General features: G+C 46.6%; 1 protein-coding gene across 1 annotated transcript in view; it reads left to right on the forward strand.

Moving 5' to 3' along the window:
* PMFBP1 (polyamine modulated factor 1 binding protein 1) overlaps positions 1 to 15,848 on the forward strand; it is a 355,442-nt gene that overhangs the window by 175,948 nt on the left and 163,646 nt on the right. The window contains exon 5 of the mRNA XM_074968998.1: positions 7,188 to 7,320. Within this exon, the coding sequence (XP_074825099.1) occupies positions 7,188 to 7,320 (133 nt within the window). The remainder of the gene's footprint in view (positions 1 to 7,187; positions 7,321 to 15,848) is intronic.

The following is a 15,848-nucleotide window of genomic DNA, read 5'->3' on the forward strand; positions in this document are numbered from 1 at the left end:
GTAGTTAATTAGTTAGTCCCGGACGGGACTCAGTCTATGGACAGCACGGGCCTCCGGCACCTGGACGTGCCGTTGACACCCGAGGCCCTGCAGGTGCCAGCCACGGCGGTGCCCCATTCTAAGGGCAAACCCGCCCGGTGACCTTTCCAGCAGTCCCCATCTGTGCAGCACCACTCCCCACCTCAGGGAGTGTCCTGCCAGCGCTCGCCTGCACGGAGCTGCCAGGTCTCAGACGTAAGGAGGCCGGCCCAGAGGGCACCGGATTCAGGGCACCGCTTGCTGGGCTCGAGGTGCAAATTGCAGGTGATTTGGAGCAGGCCCATGGAGGTGCACCTGTCCCTGCAGTCCCGATATCAGGACTGGCCTACCTGCTCCCCTGGTGTGCGGCACCCTCCAGGGACACAGGCCAATGGTCCCAAGAGCCTTGCCACCGGTCGCCAGAGTGCTGGTACAGGTTGCCACGGTTGGGTCAACGCTCCACGCCTCACTGGTTGACTTGCTCCCATTTCCGCTCGATGGACTGGCACCGCTCAAGAAGTATGAGGCGTCGATCGCTGGGCTGCCGTCGCAATTCCGCCAAACGCCATTGGTCTCCGGGAGCTTGGCATGGGGATTCATCACCCTCTGACAGATTGCTGTCGCAAAGCTGGGATTGGCACCATCGCGAATGGTCAGCACCATCCTGGTCTCTGAGACGCGATCCCTCCTCTTGGGACTCGCGGGAGCAGGAGTCTATTCCTGCATGCCAGGGTCCTGCACTGGAGGTACCCACTCTGCCAGCGGCACTGCCCTTTGCATTGTGGCCCCCGGGCCAGTGGCCTAGCCCCTGGAACCTTTGGAACCCTTGGGGGTTCCCACAGCCCTCGCAAGGGCCCAGGTCAGCCTCAGGGGCCTCGGATAAACCATCAGCCACGGTCTCCCACCTGCCGCCCTGACACAGAGAGCTCTGTGGAAAAGACCCCTCAGCTCCACCCTGCTCCCATGGAGGAACCAGCCGAGCAGCCTTCAGAGGCGGCAGATCCTCCTCATCCTCACCTGACAAAGCGATTACAAGGCCCCTCATCCAGTCCCGCAGGATGATGCAAAGGCCCATCAGGAGCTGCTAAGAAAGGGCAGAACTCAAGTATCTTGTGCCTGCTAAAGGTTATGAGTACCTTTACACGCACTCTGCCCGAGCTCCCTGGTGGTCTTGGCCATTAATGAATGGGAAAGGCAAGGCCAGACAGGCACCACCCCAAAAAATAAAGGCTCGAGGAGGCTCAGTTTGTTCCGAAGAAAGATTTATTCGTCCTCGAGCCTCCAGCTGTGGGTGGCCAACCAGGCCGGATCCAGGGTGGGAATGATGGAGGCCAGGGAGACCATGCAGAACTTCAACTTCTTGAGATACTTGTTGAGGTCTCACAGGTCCAGAATGGGTCTCAGACACCCCTTGGCTTTGGGGATCAGAAAGTACCGGGAGTAGAATCCCTTGCCCCTGTACTCCTGAGGGACTTCCTCCACGGCCCCCACTTGCAGAAGGCTCTGAATCTCCTGGGCGAGCAGTTACTCGTGAGAAGGGTCCCTAAAGAGGGACAAGGAAGGGAGATAGAAGGGGGGGAACGGAAAGAAACTGAAGGGTATAACCCTGCGTCATGGTGTTGAGGACCCAGCCGTCCAAAGTTATAGAGGCCCATGCAGGGAGGAAAGGAGACAGGCTGTAGGAGAAACACAGGGAAGCAGGATCCGGGGAACAGGCTGGTAGGTCACCCTCGGGCACACCCTCAAAATGCCTGCTTACCACCCTGTTGGTTGTGGATGGAGCTCGACTGGGCAGAGGGCGCCGTCTGGTGACCTTGCCGGCTTTCTGGCTGGACCCAAGATGCAGAGGCCCAGGGTCCATAAGGTCGCCCAGGAATCCTTGAGCCCATGCAGTTTTGTGTCTGTCTGTTCAGCAAATAGAGCTTAGCCATCGAATGGGAGGTCCTGTATTGACTGTTGGACTTCCATCGGCAGACCCAGCCACTGCAGCCCTCCTCATCGAGATGGCCGAAGCCATGGTTCTGGCCGCGGAGTCTGCTGCGTCTGAGGCTGCCTGGAGGGCCGCTCTGGATACCGCTTTGCCGTCCTCTAGGATTGCTTGGAACTCCTTCTTGGGTTCCTCAGGCAGCAAATCCCCTAAGTTCCCTCTAAGCTGTGCAGCTGCACAGCTGCCTATTAAGCGCCGCGCAGGCCCCAGACCAGCCACAGGGCCCCAACCCAGCCCAACCCCGGACCTGCAGCGGCTAGGGGACAGGCACCCCTCCCCCGGCCCTGAGCCCGCAGCTGGAGCCCTGACCCCTGTGCACCTGAATCCCTCTTCTCTAGCCCTGAGCCCCTCATCCCTGGCCCCACACCAGAGCCCTCACCCCCCTGCACCCCAACCCTTTGCCCCAGCCCTGAGCCCCCTCCCGCACTCCAAATCCCTCAGCCCCGCTCTGCCACATTAATTTTGTTATGTGCACCAATATGGAGGTGCTGTGGGGAAAAATTCAAGGGAACACTGTGGGCCACACCTGACAAAGGTGCCTGCAGTTAGAAATGGCTTGTCTGCCTGACACTGATTGCTTACAACTGTTGTTCTCTACAGATATCAGGCAAAGTGTGTGAAATCTTTAAATCTTTAACAAATCTCTCATTAATCCCAGCTAAATAGATTAAAACCTACTGCAGGCTTTAAAAAGAAGCAAGCTGCTCAGTTGTAGGGCACTGAAAATATAAATGGTGGAAAAACAGTAAAAACAGCTTGACTTACAAATACCAGGAAGTGAGCAGTTTTCATGCAAGTAGTACCTAAGGAGGAACAGAGCAGGATGTTCCCAGTGCTCGGGGTACTTTCTGATGGGTGAGTGCAATGGGTAGTTAAATACCTAAGGACTGTAAAATGCACCCAGCTAAGGAAATTGCTTCTGTAATTGAAAATCAAGCTGAGATTTTGTGGGATCAAACTCCCAGTAGGATTTGTTTCAATTATAACTGAAGTGGTGGATTTATTCATTACAACCTTCTGTTCCTTTTCTAAGTTTAGACTGTTTATTACAGCTTTTTAAGAAGAAATTCTGAATGTAAATTCTCTAAACATTTTTATTTTTACATTTAATAAATTCAGGGGAAAAACCCCTCATGGCTCATGTTTTAGAATCCAGCTGTGTAGTTTTGGGCATGTTGTCCTTCAGCGACCCCTTTCTCTCCCTCTTTTTTCACCTGTCTGTCTGTGTGTCCCTGTCCTTTCTCACACTGTTTGTTTGCTGGTTCTTCTCCATTAGTGGGAGAACTAGAACTGTGAATGTTGGCACTTATATATCTTAAATCTGCTCAGAGTCCTTAGCCCCGGGATTTCAAAGAAACCACCATGACTGTTGGCAATGAGAATTCTGGGTTGAGATCTGATACCACGGAGTGTCATGTGGCTGAACAGAAACAATGAAGATTGCTCCTCAGGATTAAAGGTGACAAGCAAGGGAACTAGCAGGTTTACTGAGCTAAGTGAGAAGAAAGGGAGATCAGGAGACTGTTTGTGGGATGTCACTGGAATTTGAAGAAGCAATGTTGACTGACTGACTAGGCTGAATGCATCAGACTCATTTCTGCGTGACCATACCCACATCTGAGCCCAGCTTTGTAGAAGTTGAAGGCTCCTGCAATCCTCTCTTCTGCTGCTCACCTTCTCTGTTCCCAGGAATGCAGAGTCTTTAGTGTAAACTGCCTTAGTTCACAATCTCATGGGTCTGCACCGCTCTGGTTGATAGTGTTCAGTCAGCGGGGCCAATGGTAGTGGTTCTGTTTTGTACCATATGCTCTGAGATGGGCCAGAACAGTGATCTGAATGTGGATGATACAACTAAGCTCTTGATTTGCTGCACATTTATTTCCTATATGTTGGAGGAAGAGAAGCTCGTTGAAGGTTCTAATCCTGCAATAGCAATTGTTCTGTTAAAAACACTGGCACTTCTTGTTAAATAAAATGATCTTTTCTCCAGCCACATCAAGGAAATGGCTGAAAAATGTTCCTAATATGGTAAATAGCTCTTGTCATTTTCCTCAGATGATCACAGGGTATTGTAGTTAAATGCTGAGATCTGACCAGCCTGTTCCCCAAATGCTCAGTTTCCTGGCCCTGCAAATTGCCTAAGGGTGCAATAAGTAGGTTAATACTTGCTTTAGGGTTAGCCTGAGGGTTGGCATTCCCAGTAGGCAGAGCCGAGTTCTGTTTGTGGTGTTTTTGTGTGTGTGAGCTCATGCACATATAAGCCTGCAAGGTGATTTTCATTTGCTCCCATTTTGTTATTGTATGTTGTTCCCTTGTCATTTTTACTGCAGCAGTGGTGACAGCGATGTTTGTTACAAACAGGCTCCCTTCCTCCCTCCCCCCTCCCCCCCGCACACACAAAGGCTTGTTGATTATTAAATCGTTGATTTTTGCTGCAGTTTGCTTTTTGTATCTCCTCTGTGTTCACTGTTTGTACACCAATGCGAGGAGCCTAGGTAACAAAATGGAGGAACTAGAGCTACTGGTGCAGAAAGTGAAACCAGATATTATAGGGATAACAGAAACATGGTGGAATAGTCGTCATGACTGGACTACAGGTTTTGAAGGGTATGTGCTGTTTAGGAAAGACAGAAATAAAGGTAAAGGTGGTGGAGTAGCATTGTATGTCAATGATGAGGTAGAAGGTAAAGAAATAAGAAGTGATGGAATGGATAAGACAGAGTCTCAAGGAGCTTGGCTTGTTTAGCCTAACTAAAAGAAGGCTGAGAGGAGATATGATTGCTCTCTATAAATATATCAGAGGGATAAATACCACGGAGGGAGAAGTATTATTTAAGCTCAGTACCAATGTGGACACAAGAACAAATGGATATAAACTGGCCATCAGGAAGTTTAGACTTGAAATTAGACGAAGGTTTCTAACCATCAGAGGAGTGAAGTTCTGGAACAGTCTTCCAAGGGAAGCAGTGTGGGCAAAAGGCTAAGCTTGATAAGTTTATGGAAGGGATGATATGATGGGATAGCCTAATTTTGGCAATTAATAGATCTTCAACTGTTAGCGGTAGATATGCCCGATGGCCTGTGATGGGATGTTAGATGGGGTGGGATCTGAGTTACTACAGAGAATTCTTTCCTGGGTGTCTGGCTGGTGAGTCTTGCCCACATGCTCAGGGTTTAGCTGATCGCCATATTTGGGGTCAGGAAGGAATTTTCCTCCAGGGCAGAAAGGCCCTGGGGGTTTTTCGCCTTCCTCTGCAGCGTGGGGCACAGGTCTCTGGCTGAAGGATTCTCTGCACCTCGAAGTCTTTAAACTATGATTTGAGGACTTCAATAGCTCAGACATAGGTTAGAGGTTTGTTACAGGAGTGCATGGGTGAGACTTTATGGCCTGCATTGTGCAGTAGGTCAGACTAGACGATCCTAATGGTCCCTTCTGACCTTAAAGTCTGTGATTAGTTCCTACTACTGTCCTGCCCAATTTTTGACTCCTGGGTTGGGAACAGGCGGTGGGAGCAAGAGACAAGGAGAGAGAAGTGGAGGAAATGCAAACGTGGAATTTGCGCCTCTGATTGTGACTTGCTCGCTGCACGGACAACCTTATTACAACAAGAGGAAATGGATGCTGGTGTGTCTTATGCTTCCTAGCCATAGCCTGCATGCTGGATTCTCTCCTGGCTGACTAATGGCAGAACCCAGCTACAATGCACTGGCAGCAGAAAGTCTGCCTGGAAGAGGGTTGCAATAGCACAAGGCACCTGCAACCCCCATTATTTTGCTTAGGGACCCAGAGCCAGCCAGTGCTGTCCCAAAAGTGGGCAGCACCAGCCAAGAGCCCAGGAAATACATCAGATCTGCATATCCCCTAGGCATTATCCACCAGCAAGGTGTCTGTGGAACCTAGAATGTAAGTTAAAGCTCTTTCCTGCAGAATCCCTGTGAATAGCTCTGTGAAGAGCTGCTTCCTCCACTGGTTTAGGGGATGCAAATTGCATACCCAGCCTGTCTTAACAGAGGTGAATCGAGTACCACATATTCCCCTCCTGTGTAAAGCCTGTGGGAGAGGAAAACTCACCTGTAAATCTCAAGGGGTGTGTTAGATTGACAGTCTGCTGAATCTTCACCTTGTAGAGGAGGGGCTGGCAGCTCTGCAGACAGTACAAGGCGCATGGCTTGCCAAATGCTTTATTGGGCTGAGATCTGTAGGAAAACACCCTACAGATCCCTGTCCCACAAGAGAGATTCCCTCCATGCTACCTCAAGTCCCCACCACTCCATCTGCAGTCACCTGGCACACCATCCTACTGTACAGCCATTGATATGCCCTTGACAGCCCATCACCCCTCAGTGATATCCTATTTTGCACCATAAGCTACTGTGCCCTGAAAGGGGACCATTAATCCTTCCTTTCTCCTGGGCACACTGTCTTCTGAGCACCCACATAGCAGCCACAAAGGAGATGGGGTGACTAGGTGGTGGTGCAGAATGCTACCACATAGCTGTCTTCCCCCTCCCCCAACCTAGTCTTTTAGATTTTTTGTGATTTTGCTCCCCTTTGCACCATGCATTGGATGGGAGCATCTGGGTTCCTGTGTGGACAGTCACAGCCATGTCGCTGGTGTCTCTTTACCATACCCTACATACTGAAGACAGTGACTGTGTGTATAGGGCTTTTGGTGTCCCCTGCACAGGGTCCTACATCCTTTCTGCACCCTGCCTCACTAGTGTCCTTAGGAAGAGGCTCTGCCAAGCCAGACAGTGGCATGGGGGGGTAGGGATTGGGGCTAAATCCCAGCTGGGATTCTTCCTGACCTATGCAATCAGGAGCAGCTGAACATAAGCTTCGAAAGGGCTGTTGTCATGAGAGGCCAACCCTGGGGTTTGCTGACCAGAAGCAGGAGCTCTGAGATGTAAGAGCTGCTCTGTTTATGGTGGGTTTTTTTATTGTTTGCTAGAGTTTAGACTGTTCAGCTGCAGGAAGGAAAGGTGGCCTGAGACTTTGTATTTTGTCAGTTGAATCCTGTAAATTAGCAGTAGCTTCTAGAGAGGATGTCTTATTGTTTAACCTGGGCCACCTGTGCACGTTCTCTCTGGCTGCTAAGACTCATGTCACAAGGACATGTATCTGATTTCCATCTTTCCTCTGCCGGGAGTCCTTTTTCACTGGTATTTTAATTTGTTTCAGTGTCACTCCACCACAGCAAATAATGGAGCAAGAAGAACTGAGGGTTCAGCTGGCATCTAAAGAGCAGCTTATTCATCAGTTAAATGTCCATCTGATGGAGGCAAATCACAGCCAGGAAAAGTCAAAAGCAGAGGTAGGTTCTGCCTTGCTTGCAGATACCATGTGTCTGCTCTGAATGAACCACGCAGGAAGGTGTCTGCATAGCTGTTTCTTGCAACTCAACTGCTTGTAGCACTGCTGGGAAGCCTAGCTTTGTGAATCCTAAAAGAGTCCAGCCCATCACAGATGATGGCCACTTACAATTGACATTGGGAAAGGAGTAGCTGGTGGAGGTGAAAGATTCAGATTCCAGGCCACTGATTTACAGTGAGACAAGATGACACTGTGCTGAAAGGATTCCCCAAGAGACTGAGTGACCATAGATTGTGACTAGTGGTAACTGGGTTGATAGGGGGTGATCACTGAATCTGATCACAGGTAAGGAAAGGAAAGGATCTCCAGAGGCAAGTTAAGAGGAGTCATAACCACATAGACACTAGCACTGCGATTGAAACAGACCCTCACAATTCCCATTGCAAAATCAAGCTGGTCATTTTGATAGATCTTCCTTGGAGGGAACATGAAAACATCTGCTCAATGCGGAGTGGCAGTCAAAAAGGCTAACAATGTTAGGAACCATTAGGAAAGGGATAGATAAGATAGAAGATATCATAATGCCACTATATAAATCCATGGTACACCCACACATTGAATATTGCATGCAGCTCTGGTCACCCTCTCTCAAAAAAGATTGATTAGAATTAGAAAAGGTGTAGAGAAGGGCAACAAAAATGATTAGGAGTGTGGAGCAACTTCCATATGAGGAGAGATTAAAAAGACCGAGACTGTTCAGCTTAGAAAAGAGACAACTAAGGGTGGGGGAGACCATGATAGAGGTCTATAAAATCATGAACAGTGTGGAGAAAGTGAATAAGGAAGTGTTATTTCCCAAAACTCAAGAACCAGGGGTTACCCAATGAAATTAATAGGCAGCAGGTTTAAAACAAACACAAGTTCTTCACTCAGTGTATGGTCAACCTGTGGAACTCGTAGCCAGGGGATGTTATGACAGCTAAAAGTGTAACTGGGTTCAAAAAGGAATTAGATAAGCTCATGGGGGATAGATCCATCAGTGGCTATTAGTCAGGATGGGCAGGGATGGTGTCCCTAGCCTGTTACTGCCAGAAGCTGGGAATGGGTGACAGAGGATGGATCACTTGATGATTACCTGTTCTGTTCATTCCCTCTGAGGCACCTGGCACTGGCCACTGTCAGCAGACAGGATACAGGGCTAGATGGACCTTTGGTCTGACTCAGTATGGCTGTTCTTATGTTCTTATCTGCAATAGGTACACTGCCCTCATTTGTGAGAGAATGTATTAGCTAAGATGATCAGGCATGTAGCCCCATGTTCTGGGTGCCCCTAAACCTCTGACTGCTAGAAGATGGGACTGGATGACAGAGGATGGATCACTTGCTCTGTTCTGTTCTCTCCCTCTGAAGCATCTGGCACCAGCCACTGTTGAAAGACAGGATAGTGGGCTAGATGGACCATTGGTCTGACCCAGTATGGCCATTCTTATGTTCTTATTTTCTTCTGCATGCTTACATATGCATATAGCTAACTACCAAGCGGTGATGGCCAGGTGTCAGTTTGAATTGTGGGAGAAGATGGCTCTTTGCACAAGCATCTACCAGAGGACTAAAGGAAGTTGACATCATCCATTATTAACGAAGGCCAAAATATAGCCAGACATGCCCTTAGGGCATCATTTGCCATGTCTGATGCTGTCTCTAGATCATTGGCAACAGCAATAACTCTATGTAGACATGCTTGGCTATATTCCTCTCCTCTCCCACCGGATACCAGGCCCAAAACAGAAGATTTACCCTTCGACAGAGATGGCTTATTTAGTGTTAAGACTGATGATACATTGGTAAGCTGAAGGACACTCTGTTACAGCTAGGTCTCAAGAACTCATGCCACTTTACAGAAGAACTTCTACTCCAGTGTTCAGATATCACAGACAGCACGTACCAACTTCTTCATCCACTTCTTATCAGAAGAGGCAACTGTACCATCAGCAGCACCATCAGCCACAAACATTCTCAGATGCATGACAGGAAGAAACCCTTCAAACCTCATATGAGCACAAAGAATCCCTCAGCCGCATCTGCTTTGCCACATGCCAACCCTCAGGTCTGACCTGTTAGTTGACAGCTTCAAACCAATTTTAGTAAATCAATTTGGGAGCCTTCTGTCCAAATTTTACAATGCTTGGACAACTATCATCTTGGACTTAATGGGTTTTAGATATAGTAAAAGAAGGTTATACTATCCCATTCAGATCACTCCCTCTGTACAAATCCCTCCCTCCCTCTTCAGGGATCCCTCCCACTGGAGTGTGTTATGAATAGAAGTACAAGCTCTTCTTAGCATGGTTGCTATAAAACAAGTTCCCTTGGCTTCCAGAAACAAAAGATTCCACTCCCATTCCTTTCTAACTCCCAAAAAGAAGGGAGACCTCAGACTGATCTTAGGTCTCTGGGATCTAAACAAATACATCAGGAAGTTTCCATTCAGGATGCTTTCCTGGGATCTAATTATTCTGCTCTAGATTGGTTTGCTGCTCTTGAACTCAGAGGCATATTTCCACATTCCCATTAGATCATCCCACCAAAAGTACTTATGCTTTGTCCTTCATTTATACCACTTTCAATGCAGTCCTACCTTTCAGTCTCTCCACGTCACCCAGAGTATTTACAATGTTTAGCTCCAGTAGTGAGAAAGCAAGTTTCTTCTGTATTCCCGTATTTAGATGATTGGTTGCTAAAGGACCAATGCAAAGAAGAATTAGAGGCAGCCATTCAGAACACTTATTCTCTATTTGGAACCCTGGGTCTCATCAAAAACAAACAAAAATCACTTCTCATTCCCTTCATAGGGGAGCCCTTCGACTCTGTCAAAGGAAGGGCCTTTCTGCTGGAGGAGAGGGGTCCTAAAATAACAGATTCCATACCTTCACTGATGACACCCAGTTCACGTGGCAGAGCTTTTTCTGAAGCCACTGAGACTAGTGGCATTGATGACATTTGTAGCACCTATGCCATACTCAGAATGAGGCCTCTTCAGCCTTGGTCCTGAAGAATTCCTACCCCAACATTGTCAGGAGGCTGAAGAGGGTTATAGAATCGCTCAAGACTCTTCGTTCTCCAGCACAGTAGTTACATCCGCAGACTGTGTCCAAGGAAGTATTCAGCCCATGTCAGCCACAGTTAATAGTAACCACGGATGCATCCAAGGTAGGCACATCTTTACACTCAGGTAGTAAAGGATCTTTGGAGCCTCAAAGAATCCCAGGTTTCAGAGTAGCAGCCGTGTTAGTCTGTATCCGCAAAAAGAACAGGAGTACTTGTGGCACCTTAGAGACTAACAAAATTATTAGAGCACAAGCTTTCGTGGGCTACAGCCCACTTCGTCGGATGCATAGACTGGAACATATAGTAAGAAGATAGATATATACATATATATATAATATAGAGAGAGAGAAGGTGGAAGTTGCCATACAAACTGTAAGAGGCTAATTAGTTAAGATGAGCTATTATCAGCAGGAGAAAAAAACTTTTGTAGAGATAATCAAGATAGCCCGTTTAGACAGTTGACAAGAAGGTGTGAGAATATTTAACTTAGGGAAATAGATTCAGTATGTATAATGACTCAGCCACTCCCAGTCTCTATTCAAACCCAAGTTAATGGTATTTAGTTTGCATATTAATTCAAGCTCAGCAGTTTCTCCTTGGAGTCTGTTTTTGAAGCTTTTCTGTTGCAAAATTGCCACCCTTAAATCTTTTACTGAGTGGCCAGAGAGGTTGAAGTGTTCTCCTACCGGTTTTTGAATGTTATGATTCCTGATTTCAGATTTGTGTCCATTTATTCTTTTGCGTAGAGACTGTCTGGTTTGGCCAATGTGCATGGCAGAGGGGCATTGCTGGCACATGATGGCATAGATCACCTTGGTAGATGTGCAGGTGAACGAGCCCCTGATAGCATGGCTAATGTGATTAGGTCCTATGATGGTGTCACTTTAATAAATATGTGGACAGAGTTGGCATCGGGCTTTGTTGCAAGGATAGGTTCCTGGGTGGTGTATGGTTGCTTGAGAGTATTTGCTTCAGGTTGGGGGCTGTCTGTAAGCGAGGACTGGTCTGTCTCCCAAGATCTGTGAGAGTGAGGGATCATTTTTCAGGATAGGTTGTAAATCTTTGATAATGCGTTGGAGAGGTTTTAGTTAGCGGTATTCTGTTATTTTCTTTGTTGGGCCTGTCCTGTAGTAGGTGACTTCTGGGTACTCTTCTGGCTCTGTCAATCTGTTTTTTCACTTCAGCAGGTGTGTATTATAGTTTTAAGAATGCTTGATAGAGATCTTGTAGGTGTTTGTCTTTGTCTGAGGGATTGGAGCAAATGCGGTTGTATCTTAGAGCTTGGCTGTAGACAATGGATCGTGTGGTGTGTCCTGGATGGGAGCTGGAGGCATGTAGGTAAGTATAGCGGTCAGTAGGTTTCCGTATAGGGTGGTGTTTATGTGACCATCATAGAATTATAGAATATGCGGTTTGGAAGGGACCTTAGGAGGTCATCTAGTCCAACTCCCCGCTCAAAGCAGGACCAATCCCCAATTTTTGCCCCAGATCCCTAAATGACCCCCTCAAGGATTGAACTCACAACCCTGGGTTTAGCAGGCCAATGAGCTATCTCTCCCCTCACTGAGCTATCCCTCCCTAATCGCTTATTAGCACAGTAGCGTCCAGGAAATGGACCGCTTGTGTGGATTGGTCTAGGCTGAGGTTGATGGTGGGATGGAAATTGTTGAAATCATGGTAGAATTTGTCAAGGGCTTCTTTTCCATGGGTCCAGATGATGAAGATGTCATCAATGTAGCGCAAGTAGAGTAGGGGCGTTAAGGGACAAGAGCTAAGGAAACATTGTTACACACAAATGTATTGGAGCTACGGGCAATCCATCTGGCCCACAAAATGTTTCTCCTGCAGATACACAATACAGTTATCCAGCTTGCCACAGACAACGTGGCTGCAGTTTATTACGTGAACAAACAAGGAAGGACTTATTTGACCCACCTATTCAACAAAGCGATAGAGCTATGGGATTGGTGCATATAGTACAACATTTACCTGATTGCCTTACATATTGTAAAAGAACACAACAAGTTAGCAGATTGCCTCAGCAGAGAATTGTCACAAATGCACAGATGGTCCCCAAAGAATTCATTAATTCAGGATATCTTCAAACATTGGTGATTATTAACTGCAGGCCTGTTTGCCAGCACACTCAATGCAAAATGCCCTCTTCGCTTACAAACAGGAGTGGACAGGCTATCTTTGACAGACACATTTCTCCTAAACTGGGGAATGGATCTCATGTATGCATTTCCCCCATTCCCTTTAATTCCCAAAGTTCTAAACAAAGTAAAGCAAGATTCTGCCAGGATGACTGTAATCACTCTAGCATGGCTGAGACAACAATGGTACGCCGACCTACTCCACTTATCCCAAGGCAATTACAGGACTCTGCTATTATTGATGGATCTATTTTCACAGCCACAGGGGAAAGTGCTCCACCCAGACCTCAAATTGTTACCTCTAACAGCTTGGGTGAAAGGATGTGGATGGGAATAGAGCGCTCATGATCCACTGGGGTTCAGTGAATTTTATTAATGCGAGGAAACGCTCTGCTAGAAAATGTGATGACTTCAAATGGAAAAGATTCATGATATGGGCAGAAAATAGAAATGTAGATCCAGTTTCAGCCCCCATTCAGATGGTCTTAGAATATCTGTGACATTTAGAAACAGAGGGTCTATCGTTACCACCTGCTAGAGTACACTTCGCGGCTATTTCATCATACATACACGTATTAGGGACAAACCCATTTTCTCACATGACATAGTGAAGAGATTTTTGAAGGGTCTGCTGAACCTTTATCCATTCACCAGAGACCTTGTCCCCTTGGAATTTGAATTTAGTACGGCCTCAAATGAGGTCTTTTGAGCTATTATGAAATTGCTATTATAAAAGCTGATTTTAAAGAAAGTTAAAATAGGGAGCAATCACTTCTGCTATACAAATTAGTGATCTGCATGCACTCATGGCAGATTCCCCCCTATTCTATTTTCCATTGGGACAAGGTGGTCCTTAGGCTATATCCTAAATTCATTCCAAAAATTGTTTCCGATTTCCATGTAAATCAATATATAAATTTACCTGTATTTTTTCCAAATTTCATATAAGTAAGGGAGATGCTAGATTACATTATTTAAATGCAAAAAGAATGCAGTCATGTTACCTGGATAGAACTCAGGACTTTAAGTTGTTTATCTCTTATACCACCTATTCAAAGGGTAGGACCATTTCAGTGCAATCATTATCTAGATGGGTCAGACTTTGTATAAGGGAGTGCTATAGGGCAGCTTTGCTTTCCCCTCCCGGTCCCGTTAGAGCTCAGAGTATCGGGGAATGGCTGCATCTCCAGCAGTTTTCAAGCACGTTCCCATTATTGACATTTGCGAGGCCTCTTTATCTCACTTCCGTATTGAGGTACTGCTCACCAAACGTCCCAAGAATGGGAGGATGCAGAGGGCACTTGAAGAAATGAAGGTTACTTGCTTGTAACTGGAGTTCTCTGAGATACACTCTGCACATTCACACTCCCCGCCTGCCTTCCATGCTTCTGCAGAATCCTAATTGTATCATTACTCGGTATTTCCTGTTAACATTTTGAAGGAACTGAGGCAGCCATGATGCCAATGCCCCTTCTGTGGCCATGCCCCTGACTGGCACAAGCACTGGGCACAAGAGGGAAGGGGTGAGATGCCTCTAAAAGGCACTGCTCTAGAAGGTTCCACTGTCCTAGCTGCACCAGGCTGGTGCATCCCAAGGGTGGGAATATGCAGAGGGCACTTGAAGAAGAACTCCAGGTACAAGTAACCTCCATTTTCCAGTCTTGTTGATGACCCTTATGGGGCCAATATGCTTTCATGTGTTGGAATTTCTGGGTTTTCATTTGCTTTTTTTTTTAAACTACGATGTTTGTGCAACTTTACTTTGTCCCCGTTGTGTGCATGAATCACAATAGTCTTTAATTACACCATCATGTACTATTTTTTCCACAGCATCCCTGCTCCAGTCAGTGCAAAGGATAGACAGTGATCTGGGAAAGAATCAGGGTAGTGCAGTTAATGATGCTGATGTCTATAGGATTCTGCCTTGTTTGTTGGAGAACTTGTAAGGTGTGGAGTGAATGAGGGAAGAGACTGCAAGAGGGTCTCATGGTTCAGGCAGTTGAATGTCAGCCTCTGCCATATGGTACCTGTATGATTCTGGGCAAGTCACTTAAATCACATTTTTCACAGTTGCCCTCTAATTGTGTGTTCCTCATTTTCTAGACTGCCCAACTTGAAACACCTGAAATCTGATTTGCAAAAGTGCTGAGCACTCACACTGCAACTGAAGTCAATGGGCGCTGTGCTTTGAACATAAAAAGTGCTATAAAGTGAAATATTAGGCACTAATGTCTCAAATTGAACACCTATAATTAGTGGAAGTTTATGACAATTTTGGTCTTAATTTCTCTCTGCCTCTATTCCCCATCTGTAAAATGGGAATAATTATACCCCTTTTCCCTCACAGGGGTGTTGTGAAGATAAATTGATTGATTAATGTTTGTGAAACACTCAGATATTATACAATGAGCACTTGTGATGGGTTGTACTTAGGGTTACCACCTTTGAAATGCAAAAAACCCAGCACTCCCAACAAGGCAAGCCCGACAAGGCAAGCCCACTGCAACCCCAACCACAAGGTAACTCTGCAACTCCCCACTTTCAACAGCCACTTATAGTATCTAGAGAGATAACACATATAGATAAGATTGATAATATAATTGATGATAAACGGACGTTTGTATTATAGAATCATAGAATATCAGGGTTGGAATCATAGAATCATAGAATATCAGGGTTGGAAGGGACCTCAGGAGGTCATCTAGTCCAACCCCCTGCTCAAAGCAGGACCAATCCCCAATCAAATCATCCCAGCCAGGGCTTTGTCAAGCCTGACCTTAAAAACTTCCAAGGAAGGAGATTCTACCACCTCCCTAGGTAAGTGGGGGAGCTTAAACTGTGTTTGCAGAGCAAGTTGAGAAAGGTACCTGCTCATATGGTGGTTATAAATGCTGCACATTTCTCTGCCCAGATAAAAAGTGAGGTTTTTCCGGGCTGGAAGAAGATCATAGAATATCAGGGTTGGAAGGGACCTCAGGAGGTCATCTAGTCCAACCCCCTGCTCAAGGCAGGACCAATCCACAACTAAATCATCCCAGCCAGGGCTTTGTCAAGCCTGACCTTAAAAACTTCTAAGGAAGGAGATTCCACCACCTCCCTAGGTAACGCATTCCAGTGTTTCACCACCCTCCTAGTGAAAAAGTTTTTCCTAATATCCAACCTAAACCTCCCCCACTGCAACTTGAGACCATTACTCCTCGTTCTGTCATCAGCTACCACTGAGAACAGTCTAGATCCATCCTCTTTGGAACCCCCTTTCAGGTAG

The sequence above is a fragment of the Natator depressus genome, chromosome 12, assembly GCF_965152275.1.
Source record: "Natator depressus isolate rNatDep1 chromosome 12, rNatDep2.hap1, whole genome shotgun sequence".
NCBI lineage: Eukaryota > Metazoa > Chordata > Testudines > Cheloniidae > Natator > Natator depressus.